At 44.2% G+C, this 23,212-nt stretch overlaps 1 protein-coding gene across 1 annotated transcript in view; it reads left to right on the top strand.

Annotated features, from left to right (window-relative positions):
* CHL1 (cell adhesion molecule L1 like) overlaps positions 1-23,212 on the top strand; it is a 120,861-nt gene that overhangs the window by 55,886 nt on the left and 41,763 nt on the right. The window contains exons 4-6 of the mRNA XM_041464458.1: positions 13,504-13,693; positions 15,581-15,686; positions 16,972-17,162. Of these exons, the coding sequence (XP_041320392.1) occupies positions 13,603-13,693; positions 15,581-15,686; positions 16,972-17,162 (388 nt within the window). The 5' untranslated portion in view covers positions 13,504-13,602. The remainder of the gene's footprint in view (positions 1-13,503; positions 13,694-15,580; positions 15,687-16,971; positions 17,163-23,212) is intronic.

Genomic DNA, 23,212 nt, shown 5'->3' with positions numbered 1-23,212 from the left:
TCTACTCCTCTGTAATTGGTGGGAGAGAAGGGAAGAAAAACCCCAAAAATCTCTTTATGAAGTGCTTTGCCAATTTACCATGCCATAAAAGAGATGTGCCATAGTTAGTACTAAGGTCTAATTATGTAAATGACATAATTTAATAATCATTATTAAATCCCAGCTAGCTTTATTTCTTTTCCTCATTGTTGATGGTTGTCCTTGATAGGAAAATGTCGTGATGCCTATCATAAAAATTAATTTTTGTGGGGATTTCACACCATTGCAGGGGCTTGGAGTGCAGGAGGCCTCGGAGGCTGATTCCTGTTATCTTTGCAAGAACAAATGTTGTCCACAAGGAGAGCAGGGAGGGGAGAGAAAACTCTCACACTAGCAAATATTTAATTAAAAAAGCTGCTTGGGCCAACTAGTTGTGGCAGCAGCTGCTTAAACAGAGATCTGTCCTCTAAATAACTTCAGCTAAATAAAGGGAGGAAAAGGAGAGTAGAAAGGAAAGCTCCAAGGGCTTGTGCTGTAATTGCAGAAGTGGGTTTCATTCTGCATTTTGGTTCTTCTGTGGCCATGAGCTCCATCTCTGCCTGTCTGCAAAAACAGGATGCTTCAAGCTCTGGGAGTTTTACAGAGGAGAATGTCAAGGAAGCCAGTGCATCACCTGCTGCTGTATTTTAGGTGTAAAATGTCTCATGAGAAAGGCTTTTCTGCCACGTAGAATAAATCAGAGTTTGGTAGGTAGAGAATTAGCTCTTTTCTAGCTTCAGGGAACTAAAGGAGAGGTAGCTGTGTGTCTCTGCTGCAGCAGGGCATAAACTACACCAGATTATCTTGGAATAAGGAGTAAAGTAGGAAGCATCATCATCTTAGATTCTGGATGTTCCATGACTTTTCCAGATAATTCTAACCTCATAAGCATAGCAATTAATATATTTCAGTCTTGAAACTCAAAGGTTTTCCAGCTCCTTAGAAAAACCTGTCTTGTTTCCTCGCTGCCCCAGCCATGGGGAGTTTTCTGCATTTAATACCAGAGCCTGGTGAGTTCCCTTTGCACCTTCTGCATCTGCCACGTTGTGTGCTGGACTTCTAAAGTTCATTTATTGAACATGAAGTGTTACTTATAATAACATAGTCCCATTTTTCAGGCAGCACCTCAGAGCATCCCACAGGCTCCCAGCTGCAGCCCAGCTCCATAAGAAATGTTGTTTGACCAAGCAGTTGGGCTGGGCAGGAGAAAGGATGTGAGGTGTCCATGCATGGTCTGTGCCAGCAGAGCTCTGAGGGCATTTCCAGGCTCAGGGCTGCAGGGAAGGAGCAGAAGTTCAGTCAGAGGAATTTGAGACACAAATGTATGTATGTACTTGTGCATAACTGACTCCTCTCCGTGATATTTTTAGGGTTTTTTAGCCACTTTCTGGTTAGTCTTTACAAGTAAGATAATTAGTTTTTGTGAGATAATGATTAGAGTGCATTAAATTTATCCATGATGTGACACAAATGAGATATAAACAATTTGACAATTTACTGACAATTTCTTCTTTAATTTTATTTATTTTTTTTTAAGAAGGCGGCAGAGCAATGTCTGTGATGCTGTAAAAGCTCTGGATGAAGTCTGTAATGCAGTTTTCATGCATGTGGCCTGGAAAGCACTTCTCCCACTGTGCAAATCATTGATTCTGCAGTGGACTGGGGGGCAAAAGCCACCCTTGTTCTGAAGAACTTGGTGTTGTGGACAGAATGGGCAGTGAAATCCTGGTGCTGCTGTTTGACATTCAGCTTGAAGCTTCCCCTTGCAGTTTCACATCATTTCAGGAGATTTTAATTGTTCATGCAGAACTTTCCACTCCTGATATTTACTTTCTGTATTTCTAATTTGATTTTATTTACTTTAATTTCCAGCAAGGTGGAGTGGACTTTTTTTCCAAAACTAGGGGATATTAATGGGTTTGTGCTCAGTGTTCAGAAAGTCACATCATGGGGAAACAGCAGCAGCTCCAGCTTTTGAAACAAAGATTTCCTATTTGATGGTGGGGTTTAGGTGAGTGGATTTTGCTGTTCCCATGGAAAGCAAAAACCAAGAGTAAAGGAAAAGCAGGCACCGAAATTGCCCTCCAGTTAGTGGGCACTTTCTCTGGGTTGTTTCTAAACCTTCTTGTGTGGCCTTGGGAGATACTTTACCAACCCCTCATGAGCTGAGGGAATAGATTTAGTTTTGCTCAATTTCCTTCAAAACATTTTCCCCAGGTACTGGGTAAACAGGTAAATCATATTTTTCCAAGCAATCCTGTTTTTCCAAGGCTTTCAGGCTGTTTGAAGAGTGTGTTTTGCTGCCTGTGTTGCTTCCTCATTGTTTTCTGCTCAGCCACCTAGCTGGAGTCAAATTGTACCTCTAAAGATCAACTGTGCCTTAAAATACACCCTGGGCTTGTGATGTGCCCGATGAAACATCTCCTGTGATCACCTGAAGGTACTGACAGCTGCTGCTCTGCACCCTGCCATGCTGAAAGGGATGATGAATGTGGGTCCCGAGGAAAGAGAAGCAGAATTACAGAGTCTCTTCCCTTTCTTTCACAGCTACAGTGGATATATTCAATATATTGTCAGCCAGCTGTCTTCAGTGTGCTTGATGGATGTTTTGATTTAGTGCCTCAGAAAAAAAAAAAAAAGGTGTTAATGGAGAAAAGCAACTGTTGCAGCTAGAAAATCATTGGGGTTTGGAGTGTTTTGAATGATGCTTTCCCTTACAATGGTAAAACTACCAGAGCAAGTGCAGAAAATTGCTGCTGTGCTCAGAAATAATCCTCGCCTTATCAACAACTTGATTTCTCTGAAAGCTTTGCCAAAAAACAATTCCATTAGCAGAAGCTGTAGGAACAGAATGATGACCAGATAAATGGCAGCATTATGCTACTTAGGAGAATGTCTCAGGCACTCCTGGTATGATTCTGAGCTCCTTCTACCCTGGAGATCCTGAGAAAAATTTGTCCCATCTTCCTCATGAGTCTGTAAAAACAAGCTCCTAAAAAAGGCAGGTGAACCAAGAGTGTCTCCCCTGGTGGGCTGGGCTGCTGGGTGTGTGTTTGTATTTAGCCTTGTTGGGGGTTTTGTTGAGCTGTGAAGTTCTTCATGGTGAAAGGAAATGGTTGGAGATTCCAGGTGAAAACAGGGAAAGTAGGAAGCGCAGAATTATCCATGAACCTCTAATGCCATCCTGTTTACTCTGCTACTCAGATTCCTAATGCACAAACTGGGCCAAATCCCACAATTATTGCCATAAATCAGTTCCTGTGGTGCCTTGGCAGACTGTGAGTCCCACTGGATCCTCTTGTAGAATCACACCAAGATTCCCAAAGTGAGAGATGCTGTGGCTGTCCACACAGGCAGATGAGGATTTCAGAGAGATGAGGATGGTGTTTCACTCATACCCTCAAACACTCCCATGCAGTGTCTGGGAAATCACTGAATTGCACTCAATTTTTCTTTTTCCTAAGTAATCCCTTGTATCTCTGGCAATGTAGAAAATGTTGGAAGCTTAATAGCCTTGACTTATCAGGAGAAGCAAGTGTGGGGAGATCCTCCAGGAAGCTGAAAGAGCTAATCTCTGTTATTACACAGAAGGAGGAGAATCAGAGGCAGGCAGAGAGTACAGAGCCTGCCTGCTGTGAAACTCTCCCTGGTCACGAGTCACTGGCTGCAATTTAAATTAGGAACACGCAGTGTCCCAGTGACTTTCACTGCCATTGTGCTGAGATGCAGGGTAAAACTGAGAGAGGGGATTTGCTGCACTTTTGGGTTCAGTTTTTCTTGGGGTTTAAGATTTTTTTTGTGTGAAGCCCTCCAGGATTTTTCTCTCGAGGTTTTGGGAATACACTGAGCATCTCCTGAGTCCCTGAGGCAGAGAAGCTCTGTGAGTGTGTATTTTTCCTGGCACAGATGGAGCAGGGAGCTCAGATTTAGGGGTTTTGATATCTGCCAGTGTTGTACATCTGAGTGACTTCACCTGCCTTGGTTGCAGCAGGCAAAGATGATCCTTAATGGATTGAGTGGGGAATAATAGCTGTTTTCTGCTACAGCGGTAATTTATTTTCAATTAAACCCCTTTCCACCTGTTCATGTTGTTACCTCGTTACCAGCACAGGGAGCTCTCCAGCAAGCACAAACCCACCCTGTGAGAATCACCAAGTGGAGCCCTCAGTGGTTTCTGCCACTGTCAGGTGATTTTCCTGGCTCTGGGATGGTTCCTGTGCCTGGACTGGAGCCCATCAGGGGCTGGGTGTGTAAATTTCCCCCTCCTTTGCCACCTGAGAGGATGCAGGGTTCCTCCCGTGGCAGAATCCCCGGGAGCCCTTGGCTGTGCCTTTGGAGTGAGTTTTGTGCTCTTCTCCCTGAGCTTTCTGCTGACTGAACAATCTCATTAGCCCCAGGCCTGCCAGAGCTCTGCCTGGCACATCCCTGCCCACGTTTCCCAGTCAGTGGAGCTCTCCTGGCTCTGTGTGTGCCAGGGCTGTGCTCCAGGCAGGAGCTGGCATGGCTCAGACTGGCTGGGGCATGTGCTGGGTTCCAGGAGAGCCTTTCCAGGTGAGGCAGGGCTGCTTCAAGGAAGTATTGCTTTACTAGAACTCATGTTTGTTTGTATTAATGGAGAAAGCTCATGATTTTCCTATTACTATGTGTTTTGAAAGAGGCAGGATGAGAGTACAAAAGAAGCAGGCACCTTTGCAAATTGGTGTTGAAATTTTGGGGAATTTGCATTACCTCTCTTGGCAGAGGCTGTCACTGGCAGTCTCATCTGAGCACAAACTGCAGCCTGCTTTTATTTCTTTTCCTTCTCTTCCCTTTGTGCCTGGCTGCCACAGCCTCATCCCCATCACCCACCCCACCTGCTGCTGTCCTTTGCTTTCTGCTTCATGCTTGACCTATGAGCTGAAATGCTAATGGCTGTTGAAAATCTCAATTAATATAAAACTAGTTTCAGCCAGAAATGTGCTAAACTCGTTTAGGAGATGTAGCATCTCAAGGAAAATGCAGAATGGCAAAAGCCTCAGACAACAGTTGAATTTTTAGCAGGCTGTGCTTTCAGGTGTGTCTGCAAAGCTCAGATCTGGGCTGGTTTGTGACCAGCAGGGAGGGTGATGGTCACTGTGTGTTTGTAGGTCATGGCATTCCTCTGCTACAGAGTTATCTCCTCGTGCTGGAATAATTTATGTGTTTTCATTGGTTAAAAAAGGAATTATGTGTGGCCAGGGCTTCAGGTGGAGGGGATAAACCAGACACACGTGGGGGGATTAGGCTGCTCTTACATCTGTAAATGTGCGTATGCAAAGCCAGACCCTTATTTTATGGTGGCTTGTACAGGAATTATGCAAAGTACACTTTATAGTGCAGTGAAGGAATACAGTCTAAAATTTCAGCATGGTGCTTTTAATTCCACTCTAAATACCTTAGGAACTTGCTAATTAAATACTTGTGGGTTTCTCAGAAGTCTGCACAACATCTCCACAAGCAATTTGTGCTGCAGGATGTGGTGCATCCACCTCGAGTACACTACATTAAATCCAGATTTTCCCCTGAAAGAGAGGTTGGTGCCACAGTAGAACTGGAAGAAGGATTAAAGGAGTATGTAAAAATATGGATTAATTCCCACTCGGGAAAAAATTGTGTCTAGTGACCTAAACTTGTCTGTCATAGGTGGCCCAGTGCTCAGAGCTGCTGCCCGGTTAACCCAGCCCAAAAAGGAACTGGAGAAGGAGCAGTTTTGTGTCCAGTGAGGATGGGCAGGGAAGCAATTAATTAAAATAAAAAGGTACTTAAACTTACGGAGGAAAGACCTGTCAGTATTAAAGAGCAGATACAGCTCAGAAAGTGCCCAGACAGCTGCAGGAGGACAGAGGATTTCTGTTCTCCCTCTGAGCCACTGTGGGGTCACCTGTGTCCCATGACCCAGCTGTTCTCCTCAGATCGATACAGATGTTGGTGTTTACTCAGATATTTAAGAACTTCCATCAGGGCAGAATTTGGTGCAGGTTTGTGTGCTCCTGCTGGAAGGAGTGACCATGTGGTTATTTCAGTTTACTGGGAAGTGCCATGTCAGTAATGTCATCACTAAAGTTTAACGAGGTGGCCATCATCAGCAACAGCCCACCCACAGCTCACATTTATTCCTTGGGCCATGAAGGGGTTAAAGCAGGTATTGATTTCCACTCTGGGTTTTCTTGGAAGTCCTTATTGCAAGTGCTGTTCAGAGGCATTTTGAGGGTCCAGCAGGTCTGATGGGGCTGGCATGGCTGAGCTCCTGAGTGTCTTTGCAGGTTCCAAACCCCATTTCCTCATCTTTCCATCCCTGTGTGTGTGTGTAAAAGCCATGCAAAGCTCTAAGAAATGTGGTCCTTGTGCTCAGTGCTTCAGCTGCCAGATGGACAAAACCAATTAAATCAGCTCTCCCAGGTGCTGGGCCATTATGTGGGCAGAGATATGACCAGGAGAAATCATTTATGCTCCTTTAAACCATTCAGAGCATAAGGTGTGATCTGATGAGACTGGAGGGGATTGCACTTCAGGATTTTGTTGGGAACAGCTGGGAGCAGATAAGGCAGTGTTTGTGGGAATGGAGAGCTGGTGCTGGCTGCCTTTTCCTGGGGTCACACCTTTGGATTCCAAGATGCTCATACACCTCTTGCTTCCCCTCAGCTCAAGGCAGATCTCCAGCAGAGACACCAGAAATTGAGTTTGCACAGCATCAGTGCAGCCAGGGGACAGCACCATCTGTCACCCTGCCCAGCCCAAGGCTGACCTGCTCTCCCAGACAGCCAGGACCTGGCAAGCTGGCCTCCCAAATTCCTTGTTTATTCCTTAAAACTTCGGCCCAGGGAAATTAATTATATTGTGTTCTTTATTGAATTGAATGTTTTACTGCTGCATTGTGCTACAGCCTTGCGTATGTATTTCTTTGTTGATTATATTTATTCCATTTTTAGAGTGTTTTTTTGGTTTGGAAACTGGTGGATTACAAAATTGGGAAGGCACAATAGTTGCAATCACAGTTGAAACACATAAATTTTGTGAAATAATGCTGAAGTTGTGTAACTAGACTGAAAACTTTTCCTTTAGATGTGCTGTCCGATAATGTTTATGAAGTCCTTGGTAAGATAAATAATGCATGGACTTTTCTCACTAAACCTCCTGAGAGTGGAATTGCATCTAAACCAAAAATATCTCTGTGCCTGTTGTGTGCTGCAGTGGGTTTGGAAATACTTTGCCATGGAAGGAAGAGCAGCTTTCTGATTTGGGTGATTATTTTAATCACCTCCAGCATATGCATGGGCTGCTTTTTTAAGAACTGAAAACATCCCAAAATAGGTGACTGGGGAAGAGTCAAGTGAAGGTTATCCTCTCCCTGGCACTGACACTGGGATGTCAAAAAGCTTTTAGGGGAAAAGCAATGGGTGACATTGACACCTGAACTAAAATGGGGTCCTTATGAATATTCTCTCTCTTTTCCAAACCCCTGAGTGACTCTGCACATCGGGGGGTTTTCAGGGGGAAAAAAAGATCTATAGCTGCATAAAAACTGGCACTGGAGCAGCATTTACAGCAGAAATGCAGCAGAAATCTCCACCTTTCCCAGCTAACTGGTGAAGCAGGGAGCTCTGTGAGGTGTGGAAAAGCTCCCAGGTGATGGATTCCTGCTGTGAGCTCCCTGCTGGATCCCAGGGCTGCATCCCTCTGCTGGGAGCTGCTCTGGGAACCCTTTGGAGCACGTTTGGAGCACATTTCCTTTCCTTTCCTGGTGAATTTTCCATGCTCCACTTGCTGGAAGGCTTTGCAGTGGAGCCCCTGATTTTTTTTTCCTTTTTCTTCCCTTTTTTTTTTGTTTGTTTGTTTGGTTGGTTTTTTTGTTGTTGTTGTTTTGGGTTTTTTTTGGGTTAGGGTTGGCATTGAAAATTCTTGAGATGGTATTTTGTGTTTGGACTCAGATGTTTATTATTTCTTATTTATATTGCAGTTTTATAAGTTGTGAGTTTTACGGTATTTTATTCACAAGTGATAAAACGGTTTTTGTATTTATTTATTATGTATGTATGTATTTATTATGTATTATGTATTTATTATGTATGTATTTTTAAGCAAAAACTATTTAATTAAGAAATGACACTTATTTTTACCTTTAACTTAATAACTAATTATTTATGTCTCGTAATGTGGGCTTTTTTGTTTAATTATAAAATACTTCTTAAACTTATGAAGAAGAAGGTAAAGAAGGACTAGTTATTGTTTTAAAACTTCTATTTTAGTTTTATATCTATTATTATATTTTAAAACTTTGTTTTCTGTTATGTGATATTGCACACTTCTATTTAAACTATAGACTTATAATCTTAGTTTTATTATTTAATTTTGGAAGTCTTCTCTACAGCTTCAGGTTAAATGTAGTGTTTTCTTGAGGGTCTGTGTTTTTCTATACAGAAAGTTTAAAATTCTCAGTATCTAGGGTTCTAACAATTAAAAATTCCATGTAGAATCATTAAACAACCAAATTTTTATTTCTTCCTACCAGAAAGCAATATCTTTTCCCCCCAGATTTTTTTCCTGTTGTTCCATAACTGAGGCCACGCGGGAGGCTGTAATTTCTAATCACAAATATTTACCAGTCCTGCTCTAACAATTAAAAATTCCATGTGGAATCATTAAACAACCGAACTTTTATTTCTTCCTACCAGAAAGCAATATCTTTTCCCCCCAGATTTTTTTCCTGTTGTTCCATAACTGAGGCCACGCGGGAGGCTGTAATTTCTAATCACAAATATTTACCAGTCCTGTAACATCCATGTCACTGAGAAATTAAACTTGGTTCTAGCTAATGAAAAGCTTAGCCAGGGGATGCACCAGTGTTAAGCTGTGGGGATCCATTAATTTCCTCAAGATTTGTGTGTACAGGACTTAAACAAGGAATATTTGAAGAGGGAACCAAAGAGCTGAGGTTGATGCCATATTTCGTAGTACACTGTAATTTCTCTTGGAAGCGGTAGAGCAGTAATCTGGGAATTTTGGCTGTCATCCTGCTACTATTTATGAGCAATTTTAATGCAGTAATTACATGTAGGGAGAATTGTTCACTAGGTTGATGAGATAAATGGAAATTTAATCTTTTTTTCTTGTTTGGTTGTCCAATATTTTTATGGCATCCTTCTGGAAGCAAGGGGATGTAATAAAAGAATCTGGAACTCCATTGCTCCTTGGAAATACTGATAGTTTGAAAGATTTGCTCAGTGTAACTTAAAGGCAGCTCATTAAACAAACAAATGAGCTGTCCTTAGAGCAATCAGTATTTACTATTAACTGAACAGCACAGTAAATAATGAATTGCAGGTAAGGAACTACAGATAAGTATTTGCAGTGAATTCAAATTACTTGACTTAAGCCTGAGGCAGAGAAAAGCAAATAGAAAGTCAGAAAGAAGAGGAGGGGGAAGAAGAAGGCAGAGGAGGGGTTGCAAATGTAGCATTTGTTGCAGCAATCCGTGCTCATTTGTGGTGCAGAAGAAAGGTTTTCCTGGGTAATCTGGTGCCCCATCCCTGGTGCAAGTGGTGCTGCAGTTAGTCCACCTGAGAGCAAAGGAGGATGTGGAATTCCTGGGGAAAAGGAGAAGAGAAGGCTTGGGGGAGACCTTATCAATTTTACCAGTACCTGCAGGAAGAGGGATTTTGGACAAGGACATGGAGGGACAGGACACAGGAATGGCTTCCCAATGCCAGAGGGCAGGGATGGATGGGATATTGGGAAGGAATCCTTCCCTGTGAGGGTGCCGAGGCCCTGGCACAGGGTGCCCAGAGCAGCTGTGGCTGCCCCTGGATCCCTGGCAGTGTCCAAGGCCAGGTTGGACACTGGGGCTGGGAGCAGCCTGGGACAGTGGGAGGTGTCCTTGCCATGGCAGGGGTGGCACTGAGTCATTTTTAAGGTCCCTTCCACCCCAAACCATCCTGTAATTCTGTGAAAAGCAGGACTCAGGGCCTGACCCAGCTCAGAGAGCAGGGCTGATGCTTTTCCCAAGGTCAGGATTTTGCAGCTGGGTCCCTGGCACCGTCCTGCCCCAAGGACAGAGCTGTTCTTTGGCACCAGTGAGACCAAAACCTACCCATGGCTGCCAAGTGCCTGCACAGCTCCCTCAGTCATTTCTCCAAATTACTTAGGCAGTGAAATTGTTCATTTGCTGGGAGCTGGCACACGTTGAGAAGTTTGGGTTTGGAGTTTAATCATCGTTGGAGTGAGAGATTGTGCTGCCTGGAGTTTGGGTGTGTGGCTGTGTCTGAAGGCAGGATGGATGGGCAGGATGGATACTGCAATATTTGGGGGATATTGCTCATTAAGGAAGGGGCTCGGGGTGTTTTGGGACTGGAGGTGAGAGGGAAGGTTGGGGATTTAATCAGGATCTTTGCAGTTTCACCTGAGGCTTGCTGGGACAGCCAAAGGCGTGACAGACATCCTAAACACCCAAAGCTTGGCAGCCCTGCCTAAATGTCACCTTAAAAAGGTGAAGAGCTTGGCCCAGGTCTCTGCAGGGAGGATGAGCCTCACCTGGCTGCCTGCTGAGCACCAGCAGTGCTCAGAGCAGGGAGCAGGGAGTGGGGCACATCAGGGGAGGTGTGTGTGGGGTGTTGGCATTCCAGAATCACTGTCACAGCCTCTGCTACTCCTCCAGGGATAACAGCCATAGGAGCACGAGGCTTATCGTGGTGGGAGGTTGTCACAAGGTAAATATCTCTGCAAAGAGCCTCTTGTTTGATTCCCATCACCCCAGGAGTGCACCTGGTGGAATTCCCTCCCAATAAACCAGCTGAGTTCCAAGGCAGCTGCAGGGATGTTCCCAAGTGGAGTTACCTGCTGGGTGTGCACAAGTCCATCCCTGCTGGTCCTCCTGTGCTGCCTGCTTCCAAATGCTGCTGCTGTCAGCCCCCAGCATTAGTATTCAAGCCAGGGAACAGGAGTGAGGTGCTAGACAGGCCGACTAATTACAGCAGCCTGCAGAGGCAAGTCGGGCTGTGCCACATGATGAAGGATATCCTGCTTACTTGGAACGTTGCTGCTCTGCTGTGGCACTTCATTTAAAAAAAATAAGGAAAAAAAAATAAGGTGTGAGCTAATTGGTTTGGTTAAGGAATTGAGCTGTGCTCTTGTTTTGTTTTGTTTTTTTTTTTTGTTTTCTTGGATTTAATCTGAGTTTATACAATGCTTTGTGACACTCATCTAAAACGAAACTTGCTGTGACCTTAGCAAGCTGCACACCTCCTGTAATCCCAGCTCCCCTGCCTCTGGCTGCCATCCTGACCTGCCTGCTCCTGTCCCCAGAGCTGTCAGCAGATGGGAGAGAGGAGGCTCTCGCTGCCACCAACGTGCCATCTGCAGGCAGCGAGGCTGCTCGGGTTTTTATGAGCCTAAACTGTAATTCTGCATCCAGAGGGTTTTCTGTCAGAGCATCTGTTTTACTGCCATGACACAGATCTAGGGCTGAGCGTGTGCCAGGAGCAGGTGAGGAGGGGAAGAGCCCCATCCTGCAGTGACAGCAGCCATCAGGTGGCTCCTGGCTGGGGCTGCTGCGTGTCCTGTGTGTTCCCTGCGCTGTCACACAGCCCAAGTTTGGGCAGGCTGAGCTTTAGAAAGCTCCACTGCTCAAAGGTCAGAGCCAGGACAACTCAAACTGAGGGAATATCTGCCACAAACAGAACTGCTGGTGTTGCCTGATTCTGGCTGATTTACACCCAGGATAGCCTGGGGGTGCCAGCTGAGCCTGTCCCCTGTCCCTGTCCCCTCCAGTGCCCTTCTGCAGAGCAGGGTACTAAGCAGATTAGTCAGCTTCTTCCATCAGCAAATACTCCAGGCCTAAGATACTTAAAAGACATCTGGTTTTTAGCCTCATTTCTAACCAAATGAGGCTTATGTGATTATGGTGTCTGTCGCTTGCCCCTCGTTGGCCAATTGTGACCCTCAGCCGGGGATTTTGGTCTCACAGATCTGAACTTCCAGGAAGTTTCTGTGGGCTGGTGTGAACAGAACTCGTCCAGGAGGGAGAGCCACAGCACAAGCTGTGCTCATCTTGGAGTTGATGTGAGAGGGAATGTGCTGAGGGAAAAAAAAAGAATCTCTGTTTGCAGGGAAAAGCAGCCATGAGGAGAAAACCCCCGTGGACTGAGGATGTGGCTGTGCGGCTGAGCTCTGCCTCTGCTCCAGCTGTGCTGGGCAAGCACGGCCATCCACAGTGCCACCTCCTGCTGTCCCCACATGCCAACTGCTCCTGTGATCCCGGGATTGCTTTTCTGATCCCTGGATTAACGGGCTGGGATGTGCAAAGATACAGGAGCTGTGTGTGAGGCAGCTCAGCTTGGCAGGGGGTTGCCCTGGTGAGCTGTGCCCGTGGAGCAGGGCTGGCCAGGCCTGGCCTGCCCGGTGGGTCCATGGCTGCTACACAGTGGCCTTGTCTTCAGAATTGTTCTTACACAGTTATCCTGTCAACTGAGGTCTAAATTCTTCTGGGAGTGATGTCCCTTAGCACTGTGAGAGGGTGTGCAGGTAAACACAGCTCGTGCTGGTTAATAATTCACTCGGGGACCGTGGATGAAGTTGGTGACTGGAACCCTCCGTGCACCCACTTTTGCAGAATCACAGAGTGCTTTGGGTTGGAAGGAGCCTTAAAAATCATCTTGTCCCATGGCAGGGACATCTTCCACCATCCCAGACTGCTCCAAGCCCTGTCCAACCTGGCGTTGGGCACTGCCAGGGATCCAGGGGCAGCCACAGCTGCTCTGGGCACCCTGTGCCAGGGCTTGCCCACCCCCACAGGGAAGGATTTCTTCCTGATTTTTCATCTGAATCAGAATTCTCTCCTTATCTTCTCTGTGAATTTCACTTTAATGCTTGTTAGAGCTGGACCTGTCTCCTTTTTGCAGCTACGCAACATTTTTACCTCGTAATTCAGAACCTAAGGATGTCCAATGGAATGTGTAAAACCCACAGAGAGTAGTTCTGGGACTGGGAGGGAAAAGCAAAGGTTTCATGTTCTACCTCCTAGTAATGAACTAAATGAGATAGTGTCCTTCTTTGAGCATAAATGAAAGATAAAAGACAGATGAGATTTATGAACAAGGTCATTAGTGTACCAAATTTCTCTCATTAGATCTGTTACATTACTTTCCAACTTACATAACTCTCATTAGAAAAATTTATGAACTGGAATGATTACAAATACACCACATTCTAAACCATCCCTACTTTAAATTGCCAAACAGCAAAAAAAAAAAAAAAAATTATACTTTTGTGCTATAATATAGCTGTACTTTTGTGCATGTGTTTTTTGTTAGAATTTAAATAGAGGTTGTTCCTGAAGCCAGGGGATGGGGCAAGAGGAAAATGGACCATTTAGTGCAATTTAGCAGCCAACCTGAAGCATTGCTTTAATTTTATAACTGTGTCAGACCCTGGTTGATATTGCAGGCTAATATTGCTGTTTGTTCTCCTCACCAGACTCCCACTCTCACATCCCTGTGCCTGATTTGAAGTGACAGTGAGCGGAAGCATAAGGTATCTCTCATTCTGTTTGGACTCCTTGTTTACAGAAGAGTGATGGAGATGCTATTAAGCACAAAAGGCATCACCATATGCCTGTTTTTCTTTGTATTGAGTTTGGCAGCAGCTATTGAAATACCATTATCAGGTGAGTTGTAGCTATTTGCTGTGCACTTTGCTGTTTTGTTTGGTATTCCTTTGCAGCTATCCCTGAAGGAAAAATACTAAATCCTCCTTTCCAGTTGTGTTCCATTTGGAATTTAATCTCGCCACAATGTGGCCTTTGGGAAATTCAGGTCTGATCAAAAACTAAGCTGTCCTGTTTGGGCCTGCTTAAATGGAGCAGTAAAGTTGTCTAATAACATTTATTTGGTGTTTGCCATCCAACACAGCGCTTAGCTCCGAGGGTTTGGGTTTGTCCTTCAATTCCTCATTTTGGCTCTGAATCCCCCTGAAGCTTCTTTGATGTGCATAAATCCTTCCTTCCTTGTTGTGCAAGCTGCCATTCCAGCCTGGGGAAGGAGCAGGTGGATGTCTCAGGGCCAGTGTTGGTCCCTGGAGGAGGATTTCACACTCCATGCCCTGCCCCAGGGAGCAGCTCCTGCATCCCTCACCGGCTGGGATGAATTCAAACTGCTTGTTTTACATGGATCATGAGCTTCCAGGACATGTGTAAAATATGGGATGAGGCTCACAGGGAACAATCCAGGGAAAGCCAGAGGACCCCTCTGCCTGGAGTACAGCCCAGACCTCCCCAGCTTTGCATTTTTCAGACATAAATGGACCAGGAGGGTTGAAAACTGCATTTTGCTTTGGTGTTTTGGTTGCAAAAAAACCCCAAACCAACCAAAAAAGCAAAACTCAATAATATTATGAATTGTGATGGAGAAAAATAAATAAATAAACCTAAGAAATAATAAATTTAGGCTCTTTTCAGGGTCTCAGAGTAGGATATGGACCAGTTTCAGGGCATCCTGTGGCTCTGCCATGAGCTCTTAGCACTCTGCAGCCTGCCAATAGCCCTGGCTGCAAAGAGGAAGCCAACCAAGCAGGTTTATAGGATATTTTTGTAAAACTATCCAAATTTGCATTGGGAAGTAGAGGTTTTTGGTTTTTTTTTTTTTTTAAGGAAGTAACTGCAGTGGCTCCTTGTGTTTTAATAAAGCCAAAGTGGAGCTGTGACTGTAAAGCAACAGGACAAACTCTCTGGGCATCCACTGCTTTTATGAACCTACCCCAGGGAACCACCTAACCCTTAATTAGCTGTAATGAAGCATTTTATATTATAATAAAAAGTTATTTCTGATCAGTGGAGCTGGTGGGCTTGGAAGTGTTCAGCTTTGAGACCATGTTATATCAAGACACCGCGTTTCACTCCAGCTTTGAGCTCCCTGCGCTTAAAGCAGCACATAAAGAGCATTTTAATTCTCTTCCTGCCTGTTTATAACAATGGGGTTATCCTATTATCCCAGCTCCACTGCAGGGAACATTTTCCTTCCTCTGTTAGACAGGCTTTTGCAACACTTTAATTCCCTCAGAAAAAATACAGAAGTTCGTGCAGCCTCGGTGCGTGGCCATGTAGCTGCACCCTGGGGCAGATATTAAACCAGCCTTGCAGGCCATGGCTTTTCTGGCAATTTTATCCAGGATGGAGGCAGCAGTTTGCTATTTCATGTGTGTGCATCTGTGTCTGGGTTAAATCCAGTTTCTGACTTCACCTATGAATAAATTTGCCAGGCCACAGCACCGTGCTTTGGCTCGGGCTCTGGCGTGGTCCCAGCTCCCCTCTGCCCCGGGTGGGTTTGGAGGGGAATCAGGGTGGGCTCTGTCCCTCTGCCAGGCCTTTCTTTGGCCATGAAGGCAGTGACAGTGACCAGAGGGTAATGTCCATGCCAGGGAGGTGATGATCATCCTTTTCCCAAGGCAAGGCTCACTTTCTGCAGGAATAATGCAATCCTGCCATTGTCCCGCTCCACTCAAGGGGAGCCCAGTTGGGCTGGAACGCTGTTTTAACCCCATTCCTCTTTGTGTTCAGTTTCCCAGCTTCCAACAATCACAGAGCAATCCCACACCCAGGTTGCCTACCCCTTTGATGAGGACTTCACCATTAAATGTGAAGCCAGAGGAAACCCGCAGCCCACGTGAGTACTGCTTGGAGAAGCAAACAGAAGCTGAGTTTGCTTTTAACCTTTGCCAAACATTGTTGTGTCTGTCAGGAGCTGCTGCACAAAAACCTGCTCATCATCCTCAGCAGGGTTAAGGTTCATTTTTTTCATTCAGGCCATTCAGCTTTTGTTGCTCCATCACTTCCCCATACCCTGTGAATAGGTATCAACACGGTTTTCCTTGCTGGGGGATGTTTCATTTCTCTGGCACGTGCCAAATTCACCCACTGGTTTTAAAAAAAATCTTGTCTGGGTTGTGCTGCAAAAGATGGGCTGTGTCATGGTAATCAGAGGGGCCCAGCTGTTCCTCTGTCTCTTCCACAGCAACCCTAAAAATCCCAAACACATAAACTGTGTATTCAAACACCAATTTGCATTTTATCAGATACCTTGTCTGCACCTAACATAAGCAGGGCCATGGTGATGGTACAGATAGACACTGAAGGAGTTATTCAAATAAATATCCAAAGATGAACTCTGTGCATTTTACACTAGTGTGGAAAAGAGAAAGATTTTTAATGAAAATGTGATTAGCAAGAGTGTAATAATAACACAGTAAAAACTCCTCCTGAGCTTTCCCCACTGAATGGTGTTTGGGCTAAATTAATAGCTGGTTTGAATAATTTTTTCTCTTTAATCCTTCCCTTCTTCATTCTTTGCAATACAATTTAAACTTTAAAAGGCATTCTTTTATTTAGATCAAGATGATTTGGTAATTTTTAATTCAGCTCTGAATGGGGATTTGCAGCACGATAACAAATTCCCTTTGTTCCACTGTTTGTCAGTGCATCAGTGAAAAGTTTCCTGGTATATTTAAATGATGTGGTAGTGCCTGTTAGGAGAGGGGATCCCATATGCCCTCCATCCTAGAGCAGGGATCTCATATTCCCTCCATCCTGGAGCAAGGATCCCATCATCCCTCCATCCTGGAGCAAGGATCCCATCATCCCTCCATCCTGGAGCAAGGCAGTTTTTCCAAGAACACTGAAGTGCAAAACCAATTTTGTTTTGTTGTTAATTAAAAAGAAAGGTACATGTGCCACTAAACTGATGTTACTGCAATTTCCAGCTGTCTGATTTTGAATCAGTTTAGGCAAATTTCAATCCATCTGAGAATTGCAAGTACGGGAAGAGCATTTATCAAAATCTGCCCCCCAGCATCATCACAACTACAAATGGATCTATGGCAAGGAGAACCTCAATGGAATCACCCCAGGCTCTCCTGGGGCCTGCCCTCTGTAACTTTTCTTTTCTTTTTCAGCTTTAACTGGACTAAGGATGGAAAACCATTTGATTTATCATCTGACCCCAGGATAGTCACATCTAACAACTCTGGAACTTTTGTGATCCAAAACCGGGGAATCATCAACAATTTCCAAGGGAAATATCGCTGCTTTGCATCCAACGTGCTGGGAACTGCCATGTCAGAGGAAATTGAGCTGATTGTTCCAAGTAAGGGCTTTATTTTTGGTTTGAATTTGTAATTATTACTTTTATTATGGAGATGAGAGCTGTCTTTCCTCAAAATAAACGGGAAAGAACTGCTCACTAAGGTGGTGAATGGCAAAACATGACTTGTTTGTTATTCAGTGAACATTCAAAGAAAACAATGGTATTTTCTTCTTGGAATAATTTAATTTAATTCCTGGTTTTGAGGACAGAAACCAAATCTGGATGCAGGATTTCAGACCACTGAACTATCAACTCCCACAGGTTATTACTGCAAAATAGCAACGGATGCAAATGTTTGAAAACTCCAGGGGAAGTGATTTGATCAGCTGTGAGTTCATTAATCTGATGTCAGCAGCATTCAGGGTTTGGGATAAATACTGATGGGGAGAAGAAAAAAGCCCTGGAGCGGAATGGAAAACAAGCTTAAAAATAAAACAGGGAAAATTACTGATCCTAGAAATTTGTGCTTCTGCTGTTAGCATGGAGGAAGGGCAGAGAAGAAAATGAGGGATTAAGGACCAGGTTTGCAGAAGTGGAATGAAATTTATAGATAGAATCAAAGAATTATTAAGGTTGGCAAACAGCTCTTAAAATCAGAATCCAACCCTTAACCCAGCCCAGCCAGGTTCAGCATCCAACTGTGTCCCAAAGCTGAAACAGCTGGTTTGCACCAATCCATTTAATCACCTGTAGCTTGGAATGTGAGCACATATTTTGGTTTGAAATTCAGGACTGAAACATATGAAATTAGAAGAGGAAAAGCAGAAGCAGAATCTTCCCAGAGGGAGTAGAAAGGACAAGAAACTCCCCCAGCTTCAGGATGGAACTGGGTGAGAACCTGAAGCAGGTCTTACAATGCAGTTCAGTGGCAGAGATGGAGAAAAGCAGCAGTGCAGTGGATTTTTTCAGATGAGATCCTGCATTTCCAAGCTCCTGCAGTATTTTGTTCTCAGCTATCTGACAGCTCCATGCTCAGGTGGAATCCATGTGGCAGGGGATGCATCCACAGCCTTCTCAGCCCCACAGTGACAGGAGGTGGCTGCTTTTGTACAAAAACTGCTTTTGACAGATCAGTGCAGATGAAATGGGCTATGAGATACATGAATAAACATTTTTGTCCTGTCTTCAGCATACGAAATAATCCTGAGAAGCATTCCAGGCATAGCCAGGGCTGGGAGAGTCGTGGTGCTGTGGGCACATTGAAACCAAGACATTGCAAGGGCTGGGAGGGTTCCTGGGAGGGAGCTGCTGAGGATGCCATGTAAATGTATTTTATGAGTGCTCCTCATGAAAAACACGTTTTATTTTCCTTCCATCCAGTTCCTGGGAGAGAGCTGCTGAGGATGCCATGTAAATGTATTTTATGAGTGCTCCTCATGAAAAACACGTTTTATTTTCCTTCCATCCAGCTTTATGGATTTCTTTTTCCTTGGGAAATCTACTTTATGTTGCAATGTGCCACAGTAATCCCTGATGCCAGAGCTGGGTGTTGGGTGAGGAGTTAGCAGGATTCAGGTGTTGCTCTGTGGTTTAGTCTCCACCACCTCGCAGCTGTTTTAGGGAAGAGCTTTCCAGAGCAGAGGAGAGTTGCAGGAAGCTTTAGGACAGTAAGTTGAGGTTTATTGAACTGTTGAGGTTTATTGAACTGTTGACAGGGTAGGATGGGCAGCTGATGGCAGCTGGAGTTCCAGGCAGAGACAGGAGAGTGATGCAGTTAAACTTCAGACAAAGCTTTTCACTTTGGAGTCTGGCCAGGGCAGTGGGGTTAATACAACTTCTCTTAAGCAAAATATCTCAAACTCATTACATTTGAGGGGAGTTAAAGTGCTCAGTGTCATGTTTGTACCTCCAGCAGCAGAATATTCTGATGTTCCATTGCTACTGAACTAAAAAACATGGAAAACAAGGAGTTGATGTCTGTATTTGGGATTATTGAATCTGTATTCAGAGAGGAGACTTTTTTGCTTTTAATGAAGAACAGTCTAGAGTAGCTTAAGTCGATATTAAATATATTGGGAGTGGATGGCAACAAATGTATGGAGAGGTTATAAACATGGTCGTTATCAAAAGCAAGAGGAATTTGAGAACTAATAAATGCAAATTCCTAAACCCAGCAAAAAAAATACGTAGTACAGATAATATATTAGAGGGATTTACCCAACTCACACATCTTTTGAAGCACATTTGCCATTGAAGCACATTAGAACTCTTCTGCCATCAGGTCTCTCATTTACTGGTGCAATGTAAAAGCTGCAAATGAAATCAGGATTCAGAGAGGAGTAGAAGGCACCTTTGATTTTCTAAAGTGCTCTACAACTGTACCCCAGTGAAAGAGCTGCTGGTGCACAGATCTGCTGTAAATCAGAACCTGCCAGGGAGGGGCTGGGGATAAATCACCTCTATTCACCCCCAGGTTTTGGAGCACAGACTGGTACATGTGAGATCACTCCCTGCATTCATGATAATGATGCAGAGGTGGCAGAGCTGTGCCAGCTGTATTCAAGTCAGATGTAAAGCTCCTTGGCAGAGTCACCGTGCCAGGGAAGGGAAGAAAACCCCAGCCAGGCAGAGCAGGGCAGTTTCTTTCATAAATTACATTTCCACTGCAGAAGCAGAATACTGAGTCTGTAAGGCTGCTGCTGAAAAGGAGAACAAAAGAATGTTTACTCACAGTAGTCATTTCAGGGAAGCAATAGAAATGTCAGCAGAAATGATCATTAAATCTCACCTACATAATGAAAATACCCCACCTCCCCTATGTAGGATGACATTAAGGAGAGGGGGAAGAATGGGCTCTGAGGATCTCAATGTGTTTGCAGCACTAACAAAGGCCAGATTGTTACAAGATACATTCAGCATGAAAATGAATTTAAATGGTGAGAACACAGACTTCAGCTCCCCTCCTCCAGCATTTCGGGAATCTGCTGCTTGAATTAGTGAGCAGGCCCAATGCCAGAGGAAGGAGAAGAAGTACAGTTTAAACTTCTTTAATTAACTGTGCTGTAAAAGACTCTTCACGGCAGACTGAGTCAAGATTTATGCTTGGTATTTCTAAAGCTGCTGCTCCAAAAGACCAGAGACCTGAGGATGGAAATATTGGCTGAATGTAAAATTGTCCCGTGGCAGGCTGTGCTCTGATGTGATGTTAGTGCAAGAATTCCCAAAGAAACCAGACCTGAGTTAATATTCACTCAGGTGTGAATATCCTGAAATCAGTACAAGATACTGAGCTGATACTGAAGGAGGAGGTCTCAGTTTTGTGAAGGCTTTGGTGTAGCTTTTATGGAAGAGAAAACAAAAGAGAGAAATTCACTGAGACTTTGCAGGTGATGGGGATAAAATTTAACCCTCTTGCCTCCTAAGCCAGTGACCTTCCCCTGTGGCCACCTAAATCATTAGGCTGGCTCTGATTCTTGCCTGTGGCCATCATTTTGGAAAAGATAACAGAGATTTACACAGAAAAAAGCTGTCACTGATTCCATTCCACACCTTCAGGAGCAAGTGGACTCCCAGCCACGCTCTTCCTGACAGGCAGGCTTTGCTAACTTTTTCAATTTAAGGCAACAATTAAAAAATCCATAAACAAGCAGGGTCGTATCTCATAAACAGTTCAAAGGCTGCAGTGGAAATTACAGATTTAACTACTGCTCCTGCTCCATGGATCAGAATATCAATTGAGGCACGGAGATGAGCCCTGGAAACTTCCCAAGCTTCACTCAGTGCAGCTCAACATCAGGGACTGCAAGTCATGGTTCAGATTCTTTAAAATGTTGAGCTGTTTGCTGTACAAGATACAGATCTGTATGAAAAATCATAATTAGATACTAATTTAACTGTCTAAGGAGCTGGAAATTTCGAGATTATAGAAAGTTCTGGACTATTTCTGCTTTGCCTCACTTTTACATCATTTAAGGGTTTACTTGCAAGGAAAAATATGAAACTATCCATGATGGATCAGGTTAAATTCTCCTTTATCCCAGGATATCTTCAGTAGAATCCACAGGGAAGGTTATAAAACCAGACCTGAGTTACAGTGATGCTTTTCTACAATAATTTCACAATGTACTTGCTAATTGCTGATTTATCATCCTGAATTCACTCCCATTTTACACCTGATGTTGGTAGAAACAAGACACAGGGATGTCAAGGACAAGTTACCTGGAGAAATGCTTTTGCTTTGCTCCATTTCTCAACACTTCACCCCAAAACATGTAAAATACCTAATGGAATGGGCTCCATTCTCACATAAACTGGAATAAATTGCCATAATTGACACAGTTTTAGTGTGAAGTCAGTGCCATCAGCAGTAGGACAAAAACTGAGCTGTAGGACAAGGTGTCCTAAATGGATCCCTGAGTAAATCTGGAGCAATGTTGGGGACTGGAGTTCCCAGCTCTGCTTGATGTATTTCTGAATCTCTATTTCTGCTAAACTCAAATTTAGCCTTTTTAGCACTGTCTCCTGTTTGCTTCAGGTTGAGAAACTGCATTTTCTGAAGGGATACAGAGAGAATCAGGATTTTTTTCCCAGCTCCCCCAAATTTGGTGCTTCAGCCTGGTCTCAAGCACAGCTCAGTCACTGAACTTTGAGTCACCCCAGGGATTAAACAGACCCTGGCTTCTTGCACAGATGACTCTGGCCACTGATAATCTTCTGTTTCCATGGTTCACACACTGTCAGAGCACTTCAGTTCTGGTTTTTGAGTGCAGCCTTGTCAGGAAAAAACCCTTGGTCAGCAAGGCCTTTCCCAGGAGTATTTGAAGAGGTGTCACGGTGGGATTTTGGGGCATTCTCCATAGCTGGAGTTGGGAGTGCAGGTTTCAGTCTTCCCCGTGGCTGTTCCACTCACACCCCATGATTTGTGTGTGGTGAGAGCCCTCCTGGGGCTTTTTCAGAATCACTAAATCCCTCTGTTCTCCCCTGTGCTGTGGGGATGTGGGAAGCAACACCCAGAGCTGTGCTGGATCCTCTGTCCCCTCTCGTCACATCCCTGGGTGGGGATTCCATGGAATATTGATGGAGCAGTGGCAGTGCTATCACTGCAGAGCCATCAGCTGGATTTTTCAGTGGCCATGTGCCGCACTGAGAACTCTGTACCATACCAAACCCTTCCATAGCACAATTTATTTTGTGGTTTTTGTGCTGTGGAGTTGAACTCAGCTATGATACTTCCTGTGATTGGCCACAAATCCTGGAATATCCTCTAATTAGAAGATAGGAGCCCTCCAAAAATATCCAAAATATTGCCTGCATAGACATCCTGAAGATCGATGAGCAAAAGGCAAAGTCTAATGTGACAGAAGCTTTTTATTTTGAATAAATCTGAATTCAGAAGCAGGTATATTTTTCTAGTCTTTGAGACCAGTGGAACCCCAGCAATAAAATTATGCTTGTCAGAGGGTTTGGCTCAGGAATTTGTCATGAGTTTTCATTTCTTGCAAAGCTTCAAGGAGTAAACATTGAAATTTATCATTATGAGGATGAAAATTGAAGTTTTTCAATGCTTTTCATGGTGAACTAAGCAAAAAAAAAAAAACAGCATGGAAGGACCTGTGGTGCAAGTACTTGTTGGAGGTGGAGGACATTTGGGGTCAAATTGTTGCTTCCCCCAGTGAAGTCCAGCTGCCAACATCTGGGCCCCACTGGAGATGAATGGCTGTGCTGCCAGCTAATGACACCGGGACTGTGACTTGTCACTGTCTCCTGGTGGGACTCACTAAATTTCTGTATAATTCTGTAATTACTGGCCACAGAAATTCACTGAGAAGCCCAGTGGTTATGGCACCCAGCTGGGATATCAGAAACCCAGATTTAGTTCTGCTAAATGAGGCAAAAAATGGGTTTGAACAAGGGGTTCCAATGTCCTAAATAAGTGATCCCGTATTAGTCCATTTGCTGATCTCATTGGTTTGGTCAGAAATCCCTTTATCCTTCTCTGATCCAGCTTATTTCAAGTTTTGTTGGGAGTGACGTGCTTTGGGGAATAAATAAGCTTTAGATCAAAAAATTGGCTTTTTCCTGCTGGAAAATATTCCACCTCTGCAGTCAGC

This window comes from Pyrgilauda ruficollis, unplaced genomic scaffold, assembly GCF_017590135.1.
Source record: "Pyrgilauda ruficollis isolate IOZ18807 unplaced genomic scaffold, ASM1759013v1 scaffold10, whole genome shotgun sequence".
Lineage (NCBI taxonomy): Eukaryota > Metazoa > Chordata > Aves > Passeriformes > Passeridae > Pyrgilauda > Pyrgilauda ruficollis.
The sequence above is the reverse complement of the archived record's forward strand: the minus strand, read 5'-3'. Positions and strand labels throughout refer to the sequence as shown.